This window comes from Fistularia commersonii, chromosome 34 (assembly GCF_037954325.1).
Source record: "Fistularia commersonii isolate RoL2024-O1a breed Wild chromosome 34, RoL_Fcom_v1.0, whole genome shotgun sequence".
Classification (NCBI taxonomy): domain Eukaryota; kingdom Metazoa; phylum Chordata; class Actinopteri; order Syngnathiformes; family Fistulariidae; genus Fistularia; species Fistularia commersonii.
The window spans coordinates 9251598-9267436 of NC_141317.1; the positions used below are offsets into that span (position 1 = coordinate 9251598).

The following is a 15839-nucleotide window of genomic DNA, read 5'->3' on the forward strand; positions in this document are numbered from 1 at the left end:
GCCAGCTGACCGACAAGTCATCATTTTCCAATTTCCGACGAATGGATTAGCAAATCGTGGATGCGTCGGCCCGCAGAATGTTCACGGGAGTTTTCCGCATAAGTTGCCGTCGCCGACCTGCCTCTCTTGCAGCGCCGCTAACACCCTGAAACCATGGAGATATGAAAAGGAGGCCATGTTGGCTCTCAAGTGGGCGGAAACACAAACACACGCACTTCTCACACACGCGCGCACGAGCTCGCGACCGACAAGCCGAGTCTCGCGTGGCTTCTGTCACATTGAAGATGGCATTAGCGCACGTGGCGCCGCCTCCTGCGAGACAGGTGAGCCGGGAAAAAAGGGAAAATACAAACAACGACGTCGAAGGGAGGGTGGAAGTGGGGGAGGACCCTGCAGACCAGGAGCAGGAGGGAGAAGACAAACACAACAAAACTGTTTATTTAAGACAGCGAAAGTAGCGGTTAGCAGTTAGCGGTTAGCAGTTAGCAGTTAGCGTTCCCGTATCACAGCATGGAAGTCCATGGCTGGATTCCCACATGGGGCTTGTGGACATGCAGGAGGTTTATTGGAGATCCTACACTGTCCAGACATGTGAATGAGAGGGTGAACGGTTGAAGTTCCTTATTAGAAAGACCATTATTGTCACATTCTGTTCATCCTGGATGAACCATGAGCAGAAGGCAGCGACTGAGCTGCTAGGGGTTCAGTGTCTTGCTCGACAACAGGCCGCGCGAGGGTGAATGGTTGTATGTGACCAGAAGACCAGCGTAAGGTCTATGGAAGACAAGAACCGGGACCAGAACCTTTAATTGTGCTCCTCTGAAGAACCTGAGGTTTCAAGGGCAGCTGCAGGATACGGCCTCCAGGCTGAAGAACCCACGGTGGTGTTCCTGCAGCCCACGGTTCAAGATACCCCCTTTTTTAGAGGTCACTTCACAACAAAACAACACGAGGCCAGAATTGAGGGAAATCGGGGCGTCGAGAAGGTCCCTGGTTGGATTCCCACAGGGGGTCTTTCTGTGTGGAGCCTCCATGTTCTCCCCATGTCTGCGTGGGGTTCCTCAGGGTTCCTCCAACGGCCCAAACACATGCTGGAGGTTCAGTGGAGACCCTGCTTTGTCCAGATGTGTGAATGAGTGAATGTTGCGGAGGTTCCCAGTCAACCAGGTCATGGCGAATCCTTGTCGAAATCTTCTCGTCCTGGCAACCGGACTTGAATTTCCTCACCTGAAGACATCTCAGCCTCTCATCCCAGAGGCTTCTTCAGCTCTAATGACCTGAGGGGAATTTACGAAAATAACTGCCAGGTTTTTGGGCGGATCTAGATAATGGTTGCTTGTTGTGGAAGTGAAAGAGTTGATCTGCAGAAACTGAGTGTAAGGGGGGGGGATGTTATGCTAATGGGCACATGTCTATATGGAGGTCTGTGATTGGTCCAGGGTGCAGTGGCCAAAGCAGGGATAGGCTCCAGGATAATCAGCATAGCTCATGAACCAATCAATCCATTTCCACCTCAAGCATCTTCCCTCTGGTTCTTTCCTGCGCTCACATGTTCATTCCCAAGATCCTCCCTCTGCTGACGGACGGCTCCGAAGGGTTCTCTCTCCCTGCACCATTGCTGAATCCTTGGGTCTTCTCTTGCCTCCCTGTGATCTCGCTCCCCGCTTCGGTTCCTGACGCTCTGAGGAACCTGCAAACGCCAACGTTGGGGGAGAAAAGAAAAAAAGAAAAAAGCAGTTGGACGGAATTAATCAGACAGTTGGCTGGAAACACGGGCGCTAAAACACGGACGATGACTGAGCCGCTAATGACCAAACGATGACTTAAGTGAAGAACCACATGTCGGCTCTCCGCAATGAGGCCGGTGATCCGCCAACGTTAGCGGATCCCCCGCGGGTTCGACCGGACGGACGGCGCTTTAACAACCGCGGGATCCAAACGGCGGGACGCGAGCGCTCGCTCGCTCGTCGTAATCCGTCAGCCCGGATCGTCCGACATCCGGAGGCTTTTCGAAGGCCTCGAAATGAGTCGAAGGGTCTTTTCACACAACTGGGAACGGTACAACCCCCCCTTTTACTCCCCCTTGAACGTAACAGGGAACATTAATTTATAAATCACAGTCCCCCTGATTGTACAAATGGATGGGCCTCGTCGGCCCCGGCCGTAATTCATCAGCGCAGAAATCACCTCATGAATGTTAATGCCCAAACAGGATCTCGCGGCTCACTGGCTACATATCCTGCCGAATAATATCCCGCCGAATGATCAAGCGAGCACGCGGGCAAATTGAGTCATAACTTAGCTTAACATCAGAAGGCGGCGGCGAGCCGAGGTTCTGAACCGACGCCGGAAGCGGGAGAAACTTCTGCCAGCCATTTGGATTCATCAGCGTCTAACGATGAACGATGGTAAATAATAACGGACGGCTGCGACGGAACTTCCTGATTAATCGCCCCGGTTCTCCTTTCCATCTGAATCCCGACGTCCTCCGCTTCCTCTCCTCCTTCGGGCCGCTCCCTTCAGCCAATCGCACGCCTCCGTCCGACCCGCAGCCAATCACCTGCCTCCGCTTCCCCTTCTCCCACGTCAACTTCCTGTCCTCCTTCATTGCATCCATAACCCCCCCTCTCTGGTCTTCCTCAACACCTCCTCCGACCTTCTCCCCTCTCCGATCCCGATGCGTTCATTTGACTTGAGAATCATCTTTTCGACCAACGCGGGTGTTTTTCCACCTCCGAACGCCATCGTCCGCTCCGGAAGCCCGGTTTTCGTCCGGGCTCTGCTGCGGCGCGTCTACCTTTTCTTTCTCAAGGCTGCCCACTGCAGCAGTCTGCCGAGCGAGAGCCTGCTGGTTTTTATGCGAGGGGAGGGGAGGGGAGGGGAGGGGAGGGGAGGGGGCTGCAACCTGCCCTCCATTACATCAGCTGCCAACGGGATCCGACGATCGCAGAGAGAAATTCCAAAAGCTGAACCTCCACAAGTGGGAGACGGGCGGGCGTGAAACATCACGCCGCCAAAAGACGCCCGATTCCGCCGCTGCAGCATTACATCACAAGGAAACGGTGCACGGGTAGAGATTCAGAAGCACTTGCATACCGGCGTGATGCTCATGGAAAGAGTTTATGCTGCGTTCAGGGTCGCGGGGCTGCCGGAGCCGATCCCGGCTGTGATTGGACGAGAGGCAATACGCCCTGGACCAATCACAGAGCTGCATGTAGAGACGCGCAACCGTTCACCCTGCCGTTCACGTCATACAGGACTGTCTCAGAAAATTGGAATATGGTGATAAAGTTCTGTATCCTCTGTAATGCAATTACAAAAACAAAAATGGTATACATTCTGGATCATTACAAATAAACCGAAATATTGCAAGTATTTTATTATTTTAATACCGCTGATTATGGCCTACATCTTGAGAAAACTCAAAAATCCTATCTCAAAATATCAGAATATCATGAAAAAGTAATTTTGTCTTTTTTAATTGCATCACAGAAGATAAAGAACTTTATCACAATATTGTAATTTTCCAAGACAGTCTGGTATAGAAACTCGTATTCACATCTGTTTTGTTGTGAAGTAACTTCTCAGAAAGCGTGTATCTCCAACCGTGGGCTTGCAGGAACACCACATGCAAAAGCCTGGAGGCCGTATCCTGCAGGTGCCGTTCAAACCTGGGGTTCTTCAGAGGAGCGCAAAGCTGTCGTGAAGCTCTTACACGTTACCGTAACGGACCGGCGGACAAAAACGCTGTCGGTCCCGCAAAGAAGGCGACATTTGAAGCCGACGGAGAGGCTCGTGAGCGTCAGCTGAGCTCCCTGGACAAAATAAAACAAACAGAATAAAATAATACAAATTAATAAATAAAAATGTGAATACAAAAATAGAATAAAATAAAGTGAAGTAAATTAGAATTAAATAAAGGAAATAATAATAAGAAATAAAATTAAATAAAATAATACAAATAAATGAAATTGAAAATAAATAAATAAAAATAATACAACAAAGTAATAAAAGAACACAATGATAAAAATAAGAATAATAAAATAAAAGATAAAATAAAATAAATGGAATTGGAGCTCCCTGGACAAAATAAAACAAAAAAAAATAAAATAATACAAATTAACGAATAAAAATGTAAATAAATAAATAAAATAAAATCAAGTGAAATGAAATAAAATTGAATAAAAGAAATAATAATAAAAAATAAAATCGAATAAAATAATACGAATAAATTAAATTGAAAATAAATCAATAAAAATAATATAACAAAATAAAAAAAGAACACAATAATAAAAATAATGATCATAAAATAAAATAAAATAAAATAAAATAAAATAAAATAAAATAAAATAAAATAAAATAAAATAAAATAAATGGAATTGGAGCTCCCTGGACAAAATAAAACGAAAAAAATAAAATAATACAAATTAATGAATACAAATGTAAATAAATAAATAAAAGAAAGTGAAGTAAAATAAAATTGAATAAACGAAATAATAATAAAAAATAAAATTAAATAAAATAATACAAATAAATAAATGACATTGAAAATAAATAATTAAAAATAATATACCAAAATAATAAAATAAGACCATAAGAAAAATAAGAATAATAAAATAAAATAAAAATAAATAAATGGAATTGGAGCTCCCTGGACCTTCGGCAAGGAGGACCCGAGACCCACCGAGGTCAACTACATCACCGACTTCCTCGTTCTCTCTGCTCGGTTCTGGTCGTCTCCTCCTTCGTCTCCACCGCGGTTTCAAAGTGATCAATCGCAGAACTTTAATCACCGTCTGCTGATAATTAGGAAATATTACTTGCAGTGTTGGAAAGCATTCTTCCGGGCTGGGCGAGCTCGGTTATAGCTCATTACATACAGCAAGATATTCACTCTCTCCCTCATATATACACACAAATCAGGGATGAGTCACCATCATCACACCATCACTCAGGCACACACACACACACAAAAAAAAAACCTGTTCTGCACTCACACATACACAAACGCACACCTCCACAGTGCTGCAGTGTGTGCACGCAGATACAGCGCTTGTGTGCCAGAGGAGATAAAAACACGGAGCGTTTTTTGAAAGCGACACACCACGTATGCACCCTTTGAGTCGCCGCAAGAACCTCCAGGATGGAATGGTGATGGCGACCGAAGGCCTCGCCGTTTGCGGCGAGCGGACGGTTTTGTGTCCGACAAATGTGAAGTTCCACGCCCTCCGCCGGATAACGGCCTCCACTACTATCATCTGCGTGTTCAGAGGTGACATAATCCATCTAGTGGATCCAGAAAAAGCACGTTCGGCATTATGTAACCCCGGTTTGTTGCTAACAAGAGTGTGACCGCCTACCAACCAGCAGCTACCACCAGGATCAAATTCCAACAGAGGAACTGAGGTGCACGAGAGCTTTGCTCACCTCTGCTGCCTCTCTGTGGACAAGAGGAGGGCTTGCATGAAGAGTCCCATTAGAATCAGAATCGAGAAAAAACTTTATTCGTACGTGGGGGGCATCAAATTGTGAACATTAAAGAATATAATGAATCAAATAGTGAATTAATGAATTACATTTTAAAATAAATAATATGAAATATTAATAATCAGTAAATAAAAATGTAAAAACTAAATAAAGTAAAATGAAATGAAATAAGATAAAATGAGTTAATACTAATAAATAAATGCAAATGTAAAAAAAATAAAATATAGTGAAGTAAAATAACATTTAATAAAAGAAACGATAATAATAAATAAAATGATATAATCTAAAATAAAATAAATAACACAAATAAATAAATAAAAATGAGAAAAGATATATAAATAAAAACCATTTAACAAAATAAATAAATAAAATAAATTAATAAAATTACACAATAATAATAATAATAATAATGATAATAACAATAATAATAATGAAATGCAAATTGTAAGAAAGCTCGCTCTGCATTATAATAATAATAATAATAATAATAATAATAATAATAATAATAATAATAATAATGATAATAATAATAATGATGATAATGAAATAAAATGCAAATTGTAAGTAAGCTCGCTCTGCATTTATATAATAAATATATCATGAGCGGTACTGCGCTTGGCGGGGGAATTTATGAAAATTGAGGAGTATATGTTTTATTAATTGTGACTAAGAATCAATCTGGTATAATGTTGGCGGTTGCACCTCAAAGCAAGAAGGTTTGATTCCACCTTTTCTGCGTGGAGCCTCTCTTTCGTATCGGCGACAAGGAAGTTCAGTTTTTGGATGATAACGTCAGAGACTGACTCCGCAATCTGGATGGGAAACCATGGCAACGGGGCCTCGCCGTTCCAAATTGCAACCATGACTCAACCGGTCCAGGGGTCGGGACGTGACCCCGGCCCTCCTCTGTGTTTAACGCCGCCGCTTCTCGGCTCAAACGAGATCCGGCGGAAACACCTGCTTATTAACATTTCGGCAGCGGCGGATTTGTTCGCCACACTGACTGGATTAAAGGCTCCTTGAGAAAATCCTCCGACAGGCGTGTCGCAAGCAGGAGTCGCAGCGAGAGTAAATACAACAAGGCGACTTCGACCTGACGGACCCGCAGACAAAGCTGGCCGTGGCACACGTTCAAGACGGAAAAGGAGGAGGGAGGGCTAAAGAAATAGGTTGCAAATATTAGAATGATAAATAATAGGATGTTATATGATAGAAAATGATGTCATCTAATTGTCATCTAATATTATGTCATAATGTTATCTCATACAATGTCATAATATTTTCTCATACAGTGTATTACGGTGTATTATAATGACATATGATGTCATCTAATATAATGTCATAAAATACATAGTATAATGTCATATAATGTTATCTCATACAATGGCATATCATGTCATTAAATATGTCATACAATGGCATATAATATAATGCCATATCATGTTATTTGTCATATTATGTCATCCAATATAATGTCATATAATATAATGTCATATAAAGTAATGTCATGTTATCTCAAATGCTGTCATATGTCATCTTATATAATGTCATATAATGTAACCTCATACAATTTCATATAATGTAATGTAATATAATGTTGCAAAATGTCATATAATGTAATGTCTTATAATACCATATAATGTTATCCCAAAAAATGTTATATCATGTAATAAGATATAATTTCATCTAATATAATGTCATATAATATAACATAATAAAAATGTCCTGTGATATGTCATATGATGATATCTCTTACAATGTCATATGATGTTATACAATGTAATGTCATGTTATGTACTGTTATCTCATACAATGTCATATAATATCTCATATAATGGCATATAATAAGTTATAAAATGTCATATAATATGTCCTATAATGTTATCTCATACAGTATCATATAATGTCGTCTAATATGTAATGATGTAATGTAATAATGTTATCTTACAATGTCATATAATGTCATAAAAAATAATGTCATAGAATGTCATCTAATATAATATATAATTATATAATGATTTAATATAATGTCTTAAAATGTCCTGTTATATAATGATATAATGTCATAAAATATCATATTGTGATATATAGTATAATGTTATCCCATATGTCACAAAATGTTATTTCATACAATGTCATATAATATAATGTCATATGATATCATATATTAAATTGTCCTATAATGTTATCTCAAACAATGTCATATAATGTAATATAATATGATGTAATCAAATATATTGTCATATTATATAATGTAAAATAATGTTATCTCATGCAATGTCAGATAATGTAATATAATATAATGTGATATTATGTCATATAATATAATGTCATAAAATGTTCTCATACACTGTCATATAATATAATGTAATTAAATGTCATATAATACGTCATACAATATAATGTCGTATATAATGTAGTATTTTGTAATCTCCTACAATGTCATATAATGTCATATAATATAATGTCAAAAAATGAAATCTCATACAATGTCAAATCATGCCATATGATTCAATGTCATATTATATAATGTTATCTCATACATTGCATATAATGCCATGTATTAAAATTAGATAAAATAAAATAAAATAAAATGCATGGGGATATAATACAAGACAAGAATGTATCATATTTTATGACATTTTAGTATATGACATTATATAACAATAACAAATAAAACAAGCAAAGCTTTTGTCGATTTTTTTTCCTACATTGGCTTTCCAATTTCACTCAAATATGAAATAAAGTCAGATTTCAGATTTTATTTTCTTTTTCCCTCCATGAGTTTGTTACATTTACTTCCCATCCAGCGTGTAAAGAAAGCAAGCGTTTGCATCTGCAGGATGGAAGGCCTGAGTCCAGGGACACTCCCTCCCTCCACCCGCTGTCTCCTCCCTTCACACTCCTTCCTTGCTTTAACTGAGACCAGAGTGTGTGTGTGTGTTTGTGTGTGTGTGTGTGTGTGAGAGAGAGAGAAAGAGTGGGATTATTAAAACCAGCCATGATTTCCAACGTTGTTTTTTCCGGTCCGATTCCAGCCTGAGGCTCTTTGGTGGAACGGTGAGCCTGAAACAAACTCGCCTCCGAAACCTGTTGTCGTCGGCGCTCACGTCGGCTGTTTTGACTCCAGAACTCGTCCGAGCAGGTTTTTCCTTCTGGTCGGTTCAGTTGCTAATTGTCCCGTGCAGAAGGGGGTTGGTTACCTATGAGGAGATCTTCGGCGCAACTTGGAAAATGTCACTCTCCCTTTGTTTGGTCACCGACCGACGCCACCTTCCTGGTGACCTCGCTGATCCGCACAGATCTGCGTTTAATTTACTCGGTGTCACGTTACAGGAGTGGAACACTCCTCTTTTTTGCAGGAAACGGCGGCGGGCGGTATCTTCACCCCGGAGATGATCCGCTGAATCGTCCGAGGAGAAGAAGGAACACGTTCGACTCCATATGCAGAGTTCAAGGTGGACGGGAACTATTGACATGAGGTGAGGAGGAGGTCGTGGGTTCTCCGGGTTCCTCACGCAGGACGACATCTGCAGGAGGATCACAAACTTGTGAATAAACGAGACGCCGCTTGAATGTCTGTATCGAGATGGCGTGTGAAAGACAGAGAGAAGCGTTTTTTGCGTCTATATGATGTTCGAATGATTCCTTTAAAAGCTCTATATGATGTTTCAGTGAATGCTTGTGAATGAGAGAGTGAATAGTTTTTATGTCCATGGGACATTTGAATGAATGAGTGAAAGGTGGTCTTTATATGTTGTGTGAATGAATGAGTGAATGCTTGAACACCTCTATTAGGTGAATGAGAGGAATTTTTTTTTGTCTATATGTGACATTTGAATGAGTGAAAGATTGTGTATCTCTATATAAAATGTGAATGAGAATGAAGAGTTTTTGTCTCTATATGATGTTTGAATGAATGAGTGAATGTTTTTGTTTATATACAACATGTGCATGAGAGTGAATGTTTTATGTCTGTATGATATTTAAATGGAAGAGTGAATTTTTTTCATTTATATATGAAGTATGAATGAGAGAGTGAATACTTGCACGCCTCTAGATAGCATTTGAATGAATGAATGAATGATTGAATGAACAAATGAATGAATATTTTTCATCTCTATATGACATTTGAATGAATGAGTGAAAGGTTGTCTCTATATGATGTTTGAATGACAGAATGAATCCATTTTTGGTCGTTATATGAGGTGTGAATGAATGAGTGAATGCTTGTATGTGTCCATTTAACATGTGTATGAGAGAGTGAGTAGTTTATAGTTCCTATATGTTTGGGTGAATGAGTGAATGCCTGAATGTTTCTATAAAACGTGTGCATGAGAGTGAATGTTTTTCATTTATATATGAAGTGTGACTGAGAGAGTGAATACTTGCACGCCTCTATATAGCATTTGAATGAATGTATGAATGTATGAATGAATGAATGAATGAATTTTTCATCTCTATATGACATTTGAATTAATGAGTGGATATTTTTGTCTCTATACAATGTTTGAATGAATGACTGAATGTTTTTGTTTATATACGTGTGCATGAGAGTGAATGTTTTTTGTCTCTTTATGATATTTAAATGAATGAGTGAATGTTTTTAAGTTTGATTGAGAGAATGGATACTTGCACGCCCCATATAACATTTTTATGAATGAATGAATGAATGAATATTTTTCATCTCTATATAACATTTGAATGAATAAATTAATTAATATTTTTCATCTCTATATGACATTTGAATGAATGAGTGGATATTTTTTGTTTTTACATGATGTTTGAATGAAAAAGTGAATGTTTTTGTTAATATATAATGTGTGAATGAGAGAGTGAATGATTTTTGTCTGTATATGATATTTTAATGATTGAGTGAATATTTGTATGCCACTATATAACATTTGAAAGAATGAATGACAATTTTTGGTCTGTATATGATGTTTTAATGATTAAATGAATTAATGAAGGAATGAATGTTTTTGTTTATATATGAATAGTGAATGAAAGAGTGAAAAGAAAAATTCTCTTTATGTATCAAAGTGAAGGTTTTTTGTCCACAGTACATTTGAATGAATGAGTGAATGCTTGGACGTTTCTATGTAATGTGCAAATGACAGTGAAAGTTTTTTGTTGCTAGATGGCATTTGAATGAATGAGTGAATGTTTTTGTTTATATATAACATCTGAATGAGAGTAAATGTTTTTATCCATATATGACATTTGAATGAATGAATGAATGTTTTTGTTTATATATAACATCTGAATGAGAGTAAATGTTTTTATCCATATATGACATTTGAATGAATGAATGAATTTTTTTGTTTATATATGATGTGTGAATGAGTGCATGAATGCTTGTATGTTTCCATATAATGTGAATAAATGAGTGAATGTTTTTGTTTATACATAACATCTGAATGAGAGTGAATGTTTTTGTCTCATATGACACTAGAATGAGCGAGTGAATGCTTGTATGTTTCCATATAATGTGAATGAATGTATTTTGTTTGTGTGAATGAATGAGTGAATGGTTGTGTGTCTCTCCATGCGGCCCTGTGATTGACAGGCGACTGTTCCAGGAGTGACCCTTCAGCGTTCGTTGAACTCTTGGGGATTTAAAGCGTTGCCTCGCCAAAACATAGAAGCGTCCGGGCGGTTTCTCTGCGGCTGAACGGTGTGCTGCTCACATCAGCACCGCCGCTTTGCTGACATTCCATGAATCTCAAACGTCCCCATCATACTCTTCGGAAGCGCATTCATCCCTGCTTCTACTCCAGGGGCAAAAAAACAAGTTTATTTGGGCTTGCAAAGCTAAAAGATACGAGGTTTCAGGGGTGAATTGATCAATAGGTATATTAACAAAGCTTAATATGTCATGATTTTACACGTCCGACCCACGTGGGAATAGCTTTTCCTCCTAGTGGCCCCTGAGCTACAATGAGTTTGACACCTGTGTTTGTCTTTCTGGAAGGGTTCAGAGTGTCTCCAGGGAGCAGATCCTGCAGGAGCTCCACGCACGATGCCAGCGGCTCGCCGCTTACGACTGCCAAGGCTTCAGGCAGGAGTTTGAGGTGAGTTCGAGACCAGACGCCTGACACCTTTCGGTCGGCGGCGCTTCGGATTTGGAAGCGTTGACGGCGTCTTGGTCTTTTCCAAGGAGCTCAACGATGTCGGCAAAGATCTGGCGGTCCGAGCCGGCGAGAGCGACGGCAACCGGGAGAAGAACAGATACCCTTACATTTTGCCGTGTGAGTGGATTTTTCCCCGACGGCGTGTCCGAGTTTACCGCGGAACGATACTCAAACGCGGATGTTCTCCCTTGGTGCGGCTGCAGACGACCACTGCCGAGTGAGGCTCTCCGTCCAGAACGCCGACCCACATTCGGACTACATCAACGCCAATTTTGTCCCCGTGAGACGACCTTCGCACTCTTAATTCAAATCCGCTTTTCCCGTCCGTCCCGCCGCTCATCCGGGATCGTATTTGTTGGCGTCTGCGTCCAGGGCGGGGGGTCGGAGCGGGACTTCATCTGCACCCAGGGTCCCCTGAGAAGCACCACGGCCGACTTCTGGAAGATGGTGTGGGAGCAAAACGTCAGGATAATCGTCATGGTGACGGCGCTGAAGCACAAGGACAACGTGAGAGCGATGTATTCAGTTTGCACGTTGATCTGTGTGCGTGTTCTGAAATAATAAGACGTGAGTTTAGTGAACATACACAGAAAAATTTTGAAAATTAATTCATTTGTTCGTAGTCTGGGACTTTTCCCGGCGCTCCCCAACCTTTTTTGTACCAGGGATCAGTTTTAAGCATGAAAATGTTTCTGCGGTTTGAGGCGCAGAGGTCCAAATAATAGAAACTTTTGTCAGTATTTAATAGGAATAAAACGATTTCACTTTATATTAGGCAATTACAATATCACCGTAATTTCCGGACTTTTGAGTGCACCTGAATATAAGCTGATCCGGGTAAAAATAACTAAATAAATACAAATATGTGTACATGTAAGGGCTGCACTTGTCTATAAGCCGCAGGTGTCCACATGGTTACATGAGATATTCACACAGGAACATTTTTTTTTAATTTTAATTCAATACATATCGGTAACATCCACAAATACATACTGCAAATGCTTTGTTTCTGAATGGTGCCTGTAACACGGCTGATGGAAAAGATGAATAGTGAATAAGACAAGGAAAAGTCCAACCATCCATAAATTCGTCTTCTTCGGTGTCGGAATCGAACGGCCTCAGAATTTCACGCTCATTTCGTCGGTCCGATGTGACGAGGCTAAATGTTTTGGCGGCGTAAAGCTCGTTAGCCCAAAAAAAAAAAAAATTAAATTAGCCGCAATGTTGTTGAAGCTGTGAATCATGCGAAAAAAAAAGTAGCGGCTTATAGTCCGGAAATTCTTGTAAGTGAAAGTTGTTTTTTATTCTTTGGATTAAAAAAAATGTGTTGCATTTTTTTAAATCAATAAACAACTGCGGGGAAAACTAAATGACAATTCTGCATGCAACAAAACATTTTTAATTCTGAAAAAAGATGTTGGGTTGAAGGTTCCTTTTTAGCAAAATACTCATTGCCTATTTGAGTCCTTCTTGTATTTATAAAAATTTAAAATAAAAAAGCTAAACTTAACGGAAAATGCCGTCCTCCATTTCTCTGTGCTGTCATCCGTTCACTACCCATTGCAAGATCGCCATGATCAATTTAAAATTTGAAAAAAAAACAAAAAAACATTTAAATTAAATTAAAAATTAAATGAAAGTAAAATTATTTTCAAAAGCCACGAGGAGCCGCGTCAGAGAGATCAAAGAGACGCGCGTTTCCGACCCTTAAAATAGGCCCGCAGAGCAAAAACATGCAGCAGGTTAATAGAAAAAAAATGGGAAAATTGCCCCGATGAGTGAGTGAGTGAATGTTGTGTGTCTTTGAATGTGGCCCAGCCATCGACCGGTGCTCCAGGTTGTACCTCGTCTCTCGCCAGATGAGAGCTGGGATCGGTTCCAGCATCCCCACCGCGACCCCGAGGGCAGGACAAGCGTCGGACGATGAATCATCCGATGTCCATCTTTGGATAAATCCACCTTAGTTCTTGTTGTGTGCAGGTGCTGTGTGACAAGTACTGGCCTCAGAAGCCAGGAAGCGTTCTTCACGGTCTGTTCCAGGTGACCACGCTGAGCCGGAAACAAGGCCCGGATTACGTCTCCACCGCCATTAACCTCAGACACGTGAGTGCGAGATCCTTTTCCACGTCGCCCGGCGTGGGAAAGCCGGGTTTGATTCGAGGGAAGCGCTTTGCGTTGTTGTTGTTTTTCAGAGAGACTCGGCGGCTCACAGGGAAGTAACGCACTACTACTACCCCGCCTGGCCGGATCAGGGCGTCCCGAGAGAGCCGTGCTCGTTGTGCGCCTTCACTGAGCACGTGCGGCAACATCTGGGCGCCCTTCCACGCCTGGGCCCGGCCGTCGTGCACTGCAGGTACGACGTCCGACCTTTGACCCGCCTCCACGTCGGTCCTCCTTGACCCTCCCCTCCCGCTGGCGGTGCATTCCAGTGCAGGCGTGGGGCGCTCGGGGACGTTCGTGACGCTGCTGTGGCTGATGCAGCTGTGCGTGAGGGGCGTCCAGCCCGACGTCCGAGCCGCCGTGGAGGATCTGAGGCTGCACCGGATGTGGATGGTCCAGAATCTGGTCGGTCAACAAGAAGAATCAGAATCGCAATTCTTTATTGATCCCCCGGGGGGGAAATCGCTTTTCGTTGAAAGCAACTCCTGCTACGGAGTCAAGTGGGGAAGAATCAAACTAGAACTATAATATAAAATAAAAATAAAATATAAAAAATAAATAGATAAATAAATAAATAAATAAATAAATAAATAAATAAAATAAAATAAAATAAAATAAAATAAAATAAAAAATGATATAAAAAAAAGAAAAAAAAAGAAAAAGAAATAATCAAGATAAGATAAAAAGAACAGTGAGGATCAAAAGAAATGAATGAAAATAAAGTTAAAGGTATGTAAAAATATATGTAAAATGTGTATTTGCAAGTACATGTATATGATTATAATTTTGTGTATAAGTAGGGATTGTTGTGCAGAAGCCTTGTCAAGATGTTTTTCTGCACTTGATAGCAGGCGACAGCCGCATCAACATGTCGCCTGATGGTGTTTCTATATTTTAAGGCTCTAAAACACACGTGTCAAACTCAAGGCCTGCGGGCCAAGTGTGGCGCGAGAACGTCTTAAAAAGATCTGATTGTCTTAAAATAAATAAATCAAACGCGTGCATTGACCATAAACTACATTTCCGATCCTGTTACCCACAAAGTGGCGGCGTCCCGCCATTAGATCGCAGCGCATCCACATCAATGTGGAATTGAGAAATACTAATCATCTCTAAATGTCCAAGAAGATAAAAGCTGATGCAGATGGAAGGCTGTTTCAAGAATGACGGGAATGCATATGAAAAATTTGGGATTTGAATGAGCAATAAATTCAGTTATTTATCATTAAGGGGGTAGTTACATTTATACTATTACCATGACACACGGTGAAAACGGGTTTGACTCCTCTGGTCTAAAATGTAAAATTCGGTTTAGCTTAGCAGGCTAGCACAACGTTTTGTTTCCTGTTCTGGTACTTATGGCTTTTCTTCCATGTAATTGCTCATTGTTAAATTATAAATGCATTTTTTTTTCTTCCCCTCGCTCAGGAACAGTACATATTCATCCATCAGTGCCTGCTGTACTGGCTCAGCGGAGGAACCGTAGCATGGTGAGAACATCCACAAGTACCTTACCCGCAACGTGGGTTTATAATCAAAATGCACGGCTTCTCCTCGCAGGAGGCCCCGAGTTCAAGGCGCTTCGCACTTCGCCGAGGTCCGGGTTCGGCACCGCGGCTCCTCGGCACCTGGGGAGCGCGAGGACAGGAGGAGACGTCACAACCACGGGCAGAATCCTCCGACAGACACGCCGCAGAACGCCATGCTGAAATTTTTGCATCCCGGGAACCTTCTGAGGAGGCTGCTCCCGGCCTCGTCGCCGTTTAACTCGGGCGAGCACGCCTCCTGAACTCCCTTGTCTTCCAGAAAAAGCTGGAATAGCAACACAAAGGCGCTGGATGACACAAACTGGTTGGACCGCCGCAGGACAAACGCCGATGCATCAGCCACCAGAGGATTACGGACAACTCATTTTTCACGTCAAACCCGTTCCTCGCTTTTAAATTCGCCGTCACGAGCGTGAGAAAAGGCGAACAGCATGCAGCTCTAAACCTTAGGCAAAGACAGCTTACTGCTTCTGTGAGGGTTAATTATTTTCTCCCAAGCGTGCTTGCTGTC

The 15839-nt window shown here is 41.0% G+C and overlaps 1 protein-coding gene across 3 annotated transcripts; it reads left to right on the forward strand.

Moving 5' to 3' along the window:
- The first annotated feature begins 8412 nt into the window (after positions 1 to 8412).
- Positions 8413 to 15694, forward strand: LOC147214522 (receptor-type tyrosine-protein phosphatase V-like). 3 transcript variants are annotated; one of them, XM_086141311.1, is made up of 11 exons: positions 8413 to 8547; positions 8824 to 8969; positions 11462 to 11561; positions 11648 to 11738; positions 11825 to 11901; positions 11994 to 12128; positions 13602 to 13724; positions 13814 to 13974; positions 14051 to 14186; positions 15210 to 15271; positions 15342 to 15694. In XM_086141311.1, exons 2-11 carry the CDS (start codon positions 8932 to 8934, stop codon positions 15568 to 15570), a joined length of 1152 nt encoding a protein of 383 aa, XP_085997437.1. In that variant the 5' UTR covers positions 8413 to 8547; positions 8824 to 8931; the 3' UTR covers positions 15571 to 15694. The 3 variants fall into 3 exon arrangements, with proteins under 3 accessions (XP_085997437.1, XP_085997438.1, XP_085997436.1); XM_086141312.1 differs by having other exon boundaries at positions 8850 to 8969; XM_086141310.1 differs by lacking the exon at positions 8413 to 8547 and having other exon boundaries at positions 8554 to 8969.
- Positions 15695 to 15839: the final 145 nt, after the last annotated feature.